The 8,720-nt window shown below is 44.8% G+C and overlaps 1 protein-coding gene across 1 annotated transcript in view; it reads left to right on the top strand.

Annotated features, from left to right (window-relative positions):
* Positions 1-354: 354 nt before the first annotated feature.
* Positions 355-8,720, top strand: part of TMC2 (transmembrane channel like 2) — a 111,427-nt gene continuing 103,061 nt past the window's right edge. The window contains exons 1-2 of the mRNA XM_070382017.1: positions 355-388; positions 914-961. Of these exons, the coding sequence (XP_070238118.1) occupies positions 355-388; positions 914-961 (82 nt within the window). The remainder of the gene's footprint in view (positions 389-913; positions 962-8,720) is intronic.

Here is an 8,720-nt window from a genome sequence, read left to right as displayed (position 1 = left end):
GGCTGGAGTAAAAGTGGCATCACTGTCGGGAAGTGAGCCAGCAGCTTCTGGCCCCTTCAGGGCCCCTTTGTGCGTAAGTGATGCCTGTAACCCGAGACCGCAGCGCCTCTGCAGAGAAACCTGAGCAGAGGACTGTGCAGCCGGATTGAAGGGCTGGGAACTCACCGCCTCCTGCCCCACCTGTCTCCCAAACTTCACCCACCTCCACGTTCAATCTCAAACAAGCCAAGGAGCTTTGGCTACCAGGAAAGGAAGCCAACCACCATGAGAGCCCCAAAACATCCCAGGCCGAAGCTGTCCGTGGACGAGCGAGACTTGTGAGCTGGCCTGGGGGCCGACAGAGCCCTGCGGACCATGAGCCATCAGCTAAAGGGCCAAGGGGAGGAAGGTGAGTTTATCCTCATCTCTGCAGAGCCCCCTCCCAGGTTTCCTGGGCAGCAGGGGACAGGGAAGCAGACGGGATGTTTTGCGGAACCCAGGTTTGAGTTGCAGGGCCTGCCACTTGCTTGCTGAGCAACCTCAGTCTGGTTATCCAAACTCTCCCTGCCTCATCCATGAGCAAAGGCAGCCATAGCCTCCTTGAAGGGCTGTTGGAGGGATTAAAAACAGCCTGTGCCTGCGTTAAGGCTCATTCAGCCTCCCCTGCCTTGGTAACAGTCACCTTTCCTTAGCAATCCTCTCCACAGATTTCTCTTTCTCTCTGTGGTTGTGGAGATGTTCTGACCTCACAAGTTTCCAGGGTGCCAGAGAAATGTCAGAACAATGGGCCCTAGAGCTTGTGGAGCTAAACAGTTGGAGCCCAGTTCCCTCTGAGGCCCTATCAACCTGCTAAGGGTCCCCATGGTGAGATGGGCAGAGTGGGCAAGGGCGCTCTCCAGAGGTCAGCCATTCACACCTGTTCCATCTCTTACAGGAGGAGGTGGCACGAGGGGGCGGGCAAGGAGCGGCTCTCTGGGCACAGGTGAGAAGGGGTGAGGTATCCTGGGGAGCTGAAAGTCCAGCCATCCACTCAACCTTCTCTTCTATCCTCCTGCTTCCTGCCCTCCCCCCGACTCACTGTAAGGAGCTCTCCCAAGGCAGGTATAATAGTTCAATTGGGGAGGAGGGCAAGGGCTGCTAGAGAGGGCCTGCCCTCAGCCCCGAGAGTCAAGGGAGAGGCCCAGAGTGAGTGACACTGAGTTGAGCCTCAAAGATCAGTGAACATTCACCAGCTTGTGGGGTCGGGATGCCATTCCAGGCAGCCGGTAGGGAGTGAAGCCAGAGCTCACACCCAGGCAACCTGACTCCAGAGGACAAGCTCTTACCCTCACAAAGTGCCAGCAGCAGTGGGTCACCTTCCCATCTGAAATGTGGACACAGCTCCTCCGTGGGCCAGTGAGGGTTTTACGCAGAGGGGACAACCTGCTCCAGGAAGAGCTGAAGTCACAGGTGGAAAACCCTCCAGTGCCATCAGGGGAGCTTGAGCCACACCCAGGGGTCAGGCATCCTGCACTTCAGGTCAGGAGACATGTGGTTATGGTACGTTTTTCTCCTCCTTGCGTCCCAGGCAGGGCCCTGCTTGTAGGTGAGGAAGCAGAGACTCAGGAGGCAATGGACTTCTTGGGGGAGGGTGTTGGGAGAGATCCCCCTCCTCATTCCCAGGAGAAGGACTTGTCCTGACCCCATGCTGACACATGGAGCATAGGGGATCTGGCCCCAGGATCTACCCCATTGCATCTGCCAACCCCTTCCCTCTTGCACCTACTACTCACCCACTACTTGGGGCCTGAGCCCTTGGTGAGGCAGTCCATAATGGGGTTGGGGGGACACCCGAGAGCAAGGTGTGTAGCAGAGCTATGACTCTGGGCAGAGAGAGAGGCTATGGAGGCACCACTAGCATCTCAACACTCCTTCCTGCCCCCGGAGCTGCCACATGGCCACTGTCCCTTCTCCCCACCCCCCCTCCTCCCTGTCTAATCTTCCCGTCCCTCCAGAGTGTCAGGAGTGACTGTGAGAAAGAGCACAGATTCCCAGTGGGGCTGGATGAGGCCCTGTCCTCATGGAGGGTCCAAGCCCTGGGTAACACTGTGTTGATGCTGGTCAGGTCCACATTCCATTTCCCTGCTGTCTTCCAATTTCTGTCCATTCTCCTCCCATCCCAACTCCCCCTCTGCCCCCCTGAAGAGGTGGGCCTTGCGGGGGCCACCTGTGGGCAAATGGTCCTGAAATACAAAGTCATTTTGCCTAAAACACAAACCTTTTTCTACTGAAATATGCCGCATACACATCTCTCCCCCCTTGCCATTTTCCCTTGTGCAGAGGAAAAAGGAATTGAGTGAAAATTTTCACTTCAGGGACCCCAGTGGTCAAGGGATGCAGTGAAGTTAAATAAAGGGAATTCATTCAATGAACTGAAACCCAATTACATAAAGATTTCCATTTTAAATCTCCTCTGGAGTCACCTCTGAGGGACCCAAATCCTATTCCTTCAGCTTCTGTTCTACAAGAAGGAAAATATATGTCTGAGAATACAAAGTGTGTTTCTCAAAATAATTACAATTTTTTATTCCATCCATCAAAAAGGAGGGTCAGAATTCTCCCTTCTCTTGTATCATTTGGTGAACATACTTAACTGTGAGGAACTGGAGTGTGAGCCAGACACACTCGGTCTCCCAGCTTCTCTCTTTTCCTTTCAGCCTATTTTTCGTTCTGAATTTTTCACTTGAGTCAGGTGCATACACATGAGGAGGCCTGTTAAGTGTAAGTGAGTGCGTTCAGGGCTTGGAGTTCTTCCTAATGTGACAGCTGCTCTCCCAGCTCCTAAATTATGCATTATGTGAACTCTATTGAAAACTATGAAAGAAAAACTAAAGCAGTTTGCTTTCTGTGAAAAAAAGGTTAGGGAAGATTGAAAGGCAAATTCTGGCTTGCTTTCCACATTCCACATGAATTTCATTCAGCTGGGAAATGAGATTACATTAGGAATTACAGTTTGGAAAAAATTTATGAACCCTCTAGTAATGTCTACAGTGCTTGGAAGAATGCCTGGCACAGTTCATTACCAAAGAGAAAACCACTTCTTAGCTAATTGAGGATACACAGTTCAGAAGAGAACACAAACATATATTGACTTTCTTATCCAGTCTTTTCAACCAAGACTGGAAGCAGTCAGATGAATCATTAATCCCTTGCCCCCTGTCTCTGTTCCTCTGCCCTCTCTGAGAGCAGAGCTCAGTTCTAGAACTCTTCCCTGAGATCACAGCTGTGGTGACACACACTTTTTCACACTCCTTCCCACATCTTTGGAAAGAGTAGATTTGTTTCTGCCCAAAGCTTTTCCAAGCACAGCAAAGAGCATCTGTAGGACAAACCCATCTTTCACTGGCCAATGCTAACCATCTTCCTAACTTGATGAGTTATTATTACACCTAAAGAATTTGTTGTTACATTGTCTTACCCAAAACCCTCTTCCCCTAAGAGGTAAGAAGGTTAGGGCAGGAGTGGGTGAAGAAAACCTTCCTGCCACACATGTGATTGTCTATCTCTGAGTCTGTAACTAGCATTCAGTACTTTTCAGTGTGTTTACATCAGGTGTCTCCACCCTCAACAACTTCTTTAGTGCTGCTGTCATGATCCTTTGATGTGATCACATCTGGTAGATGCTCCAGTATTATATTTTCTCCCTGTAGATTTCCTCCTGCTCCCCAAAGGTATGCATTGCTCTCTGGGCAACCTCCTCTCCCCATGCTCCCTGCCGCAGCATCAGTCATACCCAAGACTCAGCTCTGCCCTGGTCACCTACACCCCCAGACTGCTTGGCATTTTCACTGGGGCCCTTTAAACCCCCATTTCCTCTGCCTGGAATCTGCTCATCTCACCACCAACTCTCTCTATTTCCAGCCCTTTCTTTTCTTGACAAACCCTTGTTCATTCTTCAACATTCAAGGAAAACATCAGTTCTTTGTGAAGCATTTTCAACCATCCTAGCCATAATTCATCACTCTTCCTCTATATTTCCAAGATCTTTTTTCCTTTAGTTCATCTTTTATTCCTTCTTTTTAAAAGATGTTTACCTAAATTATTGTCAAGAGCTGGCTCCCTAAATATCACCAACACAGTCTGTTGATAAGACAAAACTGCTTTAATGCTTACAGCAAGCAAAGTCTTGACAATATCTCACAGAAGGAAAATAAGGTCAGAATTTATTAAGAAATAGAAGTTTGGTTTAGGATAGGACTTTCAAAGTGAGGGCTTAATTAAGATTGGGTAAGAATCACAATATAACAGTCCACAACAAACAGCAAGGCCAGGATTTTGAATCAAAGCATCAAAAGGATCTTAGGGGGCAAATTAGCGTCTGTGATGATTTCTGCTGAAGAGCTGATGGGTCTCTGAGAAAATTCTATAATGAGCAATCAAGCCATTTTCCAGGCAGGATATTCCTGGAAAAATAGTCAGTACTTTGGCCACCTCATGCGAAGAGTTGACTCACTGGAAAATACTCTGATGCTGGGAGGATTGGGGGCAGGAGGAGAAGGGGACGACAGAGGATGAGATGGCTGGATGGCATCACCAACTCAATGGACGTGAGTCTGAGTGAACTCCGGGAGTTGGTGATGGACAGAGAGGCCTGGCGTGCTGCGATTCATGGGGTCGCGAAGAGTCGGACACGACTGAGCCACTGAACTGAACTGACCTGAATGAAGACAGCAGCACAACACGTCATCTTCATATACACACTAAGGTATAGTTTGATTTCTGTGTCCAGGCTGCGTATAGGAAAATGGTTTCAGTTCTCAGTTTCTCATTCTTTAGCCTGAACTGAAGGACTAGCCACTAATAGCTGAGAGTACCAACCCAGATCTTCACTGCTGTTTAAGGTGTCATAAGTATGTGTCAAGTATCTGCTGATGGTCCTTTCAAACTTGTGTCAGGTTCTCCAGTTCCTTCTGATGGAGGACCCTTTGCTGGATCATTTGACACACAGCAGCTGTGCAACAGCTTCAAAGCTCTGGAGTAAGAAGATTATGGCCAGAGTGTGTATAGCTCACTTGTCATGCAGGAGCCAAGTGCTCAGACTGAACAAGAGAATAGATCTCATGCCCAACAATGAGGAGGAGTCCACAGAACTATGCATGGGGCCATTGGGCATGTTACCCAGCTTTATGATATCTTCATTTACTTCCTGGATCTTTTCAGTAATGTTCAAGATCTCTGAGTGGCCTGTAGGAATGTAAGTACAACATTCTTTCACATAACCTCTCATTCTGAAGCTCTCCGGAGGTTCCAGTCTTGGTGGCACTGCCTGAGTCCTATAGCTTTCCCTCTCTATGTTAGCATGTAAGGTTCCTCATACTATCTGGGCTTCTTGCAAAGTATGAAATGAATTCTGAAGAGAAAAGAGAGGAATCCAGAATTCCTGTAGAGTGGTTAGGGTTTCAGTTCTGGAATCAGGGCCACCGTTTCTCCTTTTTCAGTGAAACTACCAACTGATCTCTTTTTCCTAGCAGACAAACCAGTGGGCCAAAATGGACCTTGGGTAATGTCAGAGGTGATCTTGAGAGTAGGGATTAGTGTACCAATGTAACAAGTTCCTGTCCAATTTGTGGGTAGCAGCTAATAGACCTCTGTGCCAGATTAAATACCAATCATTGGGAGTCGCCCAGTAATCTGGTTTTGGCCAAATACTCCTAAGGGATTATCAAATAATGCTGTAAAATTTTGACATGATTCATGAAGAATAGTCTGGTGTCAGGCAGTGAATTTTGTAGTATCAAAGATCATTGGCGGGAAGGGGGCTGTCAAAAGAAAAATGATATATCTTAACTTGTAACATCTGTGAAGTGAGATACTCTCCTGCCACTACCTGTTCTCTGATCCCCTTCCAAGTTCTATTTCAGTGAAAATTCAGTTGCAAAGATTAGTTACCACAAAAGGACCCCAAGTATTATTTCCGTAGAGGCAGGATTTCTGGCCACTTTGCCTGCTGTGAAGTTTGCCAACTAAAAAGTGAGTCCAGCTACCTAGAAAACCAACTGATTTTTTTACAAGGAACTGGGACCAAGCAAAGCTGGTTGGTTCCCAAGAGAAGCTGGCATTTTCACCAGTTCATGGGTAAATTGTAGCTGATATGAGAGTCATGGGCTTCCCAGGTAGCTCAGTGGTAAAGAAGCCACCTGAAAAATACAGGAGATGCAGGTTTGATCTCTGGGTCGGGAATATCCCCTGGAGGAGGAAACAGCAACCCACTCCAGTGTTCTTGCCTGGGAAATCTCATGGGGACAGAGGACCCTGGAGGAATACAGTTCATGGGGTCACAAAAGAGTTGGACATGACCGAGCGACTAAACAATAGCAACAACATGAGAGTCATACCAAGGAAGGATAAGGATGCAAACAGCAATATTAGAAATAGGGATTATAAATAACACAGTGAAATGTAGACTTAAGTGAATAAGAGGATAGAATATAGGTAAAAGAACAGAAAGCCGAGGAGTACAGATATAAAGTAACAATCTGTGATCTTGTGCCATGGATCTTGGGCATAGCTGTCTACATCCAAAGGCTGTCTGCTTCAGGATGGCTCCTGAGAACCCTCAGTCTGAGGTCACCAGTAAGGACAGTCTTCCAATAATTTGAGGATGGTTTATGTCTCTTTAGTTGAAGGACATGAGTCTAAGAATCAAACCGCTTAAGCATTTCATTACTGTGCTAGTTGTTAACAGAACCTGACAGAGTCCTTCCAGACAGGGTTCTGAGAAAGTAGAAACCTCTACAAAGTTTTCTTTGTAGAAAATAGAAATTCTGGCCCACAGCTGAGGTTTCAAGAAAGCTGTGGGGATACAAGTAGTATCTGGAGGTAACAGAGACATAAAACAGCTAGGTTAACTTTTAACCATCAAAAGTGAAATATTTCATAGCAATAATGAAATTGACAAGAGTTTGGTTGCTTCCATAGCACTCAAAACAAACACAGTTAAGGCAATCTTTGAACAAAATATCTATAATGATTAAGTACATTTTTATAGACAATGAACATTATGTCAGATTTATAGATGGTTGAACAGATAAAGACATGTCTTTATAGATAAAAATATCTTGAAGTATAATACACAATTTAAAACATATACACACATACCAAGACATACCAAGCATATAAGAAAAATATTTCAAGACTATATCAAGTAAAGATATTTCATAAATTTGGAGTAGGTCCTAAGCATCTGTATTTTAATAAAACTCCATAGGTAAGGCTGATGTTCATCTCCAGTTGAACACTGGAGGTCAGATGAAGCACTGATCTTAAAAAGTTAGCTTCAAAATTTTAAATTGCTATCAAATAAACATCTTAAATGATAACTGAATTGTGACTGATAATTATAGTACTGCCTAACAGGAGAAAATCATCATCAGGACTCTGATAAATAGGAACAAATCATGGCAGAAAAATCACTGACAAATCTCTAGGAGCAGCCCATAGAGCATACAATTGCTGAAATATTTATTAACATTTGACCTTTACCAGTTTAACCTAGAAAAGTCTCAGCATCTGTTCTGATTGACACCTCTTCCCATGAAACTCCAAATAACTCTGCCAGGAGCCGGCGTGAGGAGCTCCACCCGTGGCAAAGGTCATGAGGAAGGAGGCCCGCGTAACTCCAGTAACATATCGAATAACCCTAATAGTTTCTGGCTCGTCTCTTTTTTAGGAAATGGAAGAGCAAATCTTTGTGACTTCCCAGGGCCATCTGGGAAGTCACAAAGATAGTTTTAGATACAAAAGATATTCTGAAAGTAATTATACTTCATTTTACACTTCCAAATCAGTCTTAGGAAGAAAAATGAAATCAAAATTTTTCAGATTTGATGGGAATTCCCTTGTGATCCAGTGGTTAGAACTCAGCACTTTCACTGCTGTGGGCCCAGGTTCAATCCTTGGTCAGGGAACTGAGATCCAGCAAGCCACGTGGTGCAACCACATTAAAAAAAAATAGGATTTGAACGCAAGATAGGATCATGGCTGCCTTGGAAACAGTATTTGGCTATTTAGTTGAAAGTGACAAAAAGACTTTAAAATATATATATATATACTTAGAAGGTAACATGATCACCTACGAGAACCTTAGCACTTTCAAAAATGACGAAGCTTTGTTTCCCCTAAATAACCAAAGCCATAATGAAATCAAGACAAAACACAGAAAATTATTGTGGAAAGACTCAGAATCTTTGCTATATAGGCAGATAAGTGATGGGAGGATCCTTTATATTGTAGATGAAGGCAACAAACAGTAAACAATAAAAATAAACAGAAACAAGCCCATCAAAATTGAGCAGATTTTGTTAGAATTTTAACACGCTTAATAGCTTCTCAGACTCATTATTTACTCATCTATAATCCGAGGCCAATAAAATTCACTTTCCATGACCCTTCTGTTATTTTCTGTATCCATTCAGGTTTTGCCCTTCACCATGCTCCTTTTGCTCTGCAACAACCTGTTATATCATTTTAGGACAAACCTATTCCTTTTGCCTTAACAAAAGCACGTTTCTTTACTTTGCATACAGAGTTGTACCTTTCTGTCAGAACGAATCATAGTAGAGTCTCACTGAGTTATGACCCTTAACTGAAGAAGCTTTTGTTTCACAAAACAAGCTGGGAAGATGGAGATTTGTCAGGTGTCACACATCAGCACTTGAGACTAGCAGAACTCATGAGTACACTAACACAACTTTCTACAAACA

Source organism: Bos mutus, chromosome 13 (assembly GCF_027580195.1).
Source record: "Bos mutus isolate GX-2022 chromosome 13, NWIPB_WYAK_1.1, whole genome shotgun sequence".
Taxonomy (NCBI): domain Eukaryota; kingdom Metazoa; phylum Chordata; class Mammalia; order Artiodactyla; family Bovidae; genus Bos; species Bos mutus.
This window is presented reverse-complemented; position numbering and strand designations above follow the sequence as displayed.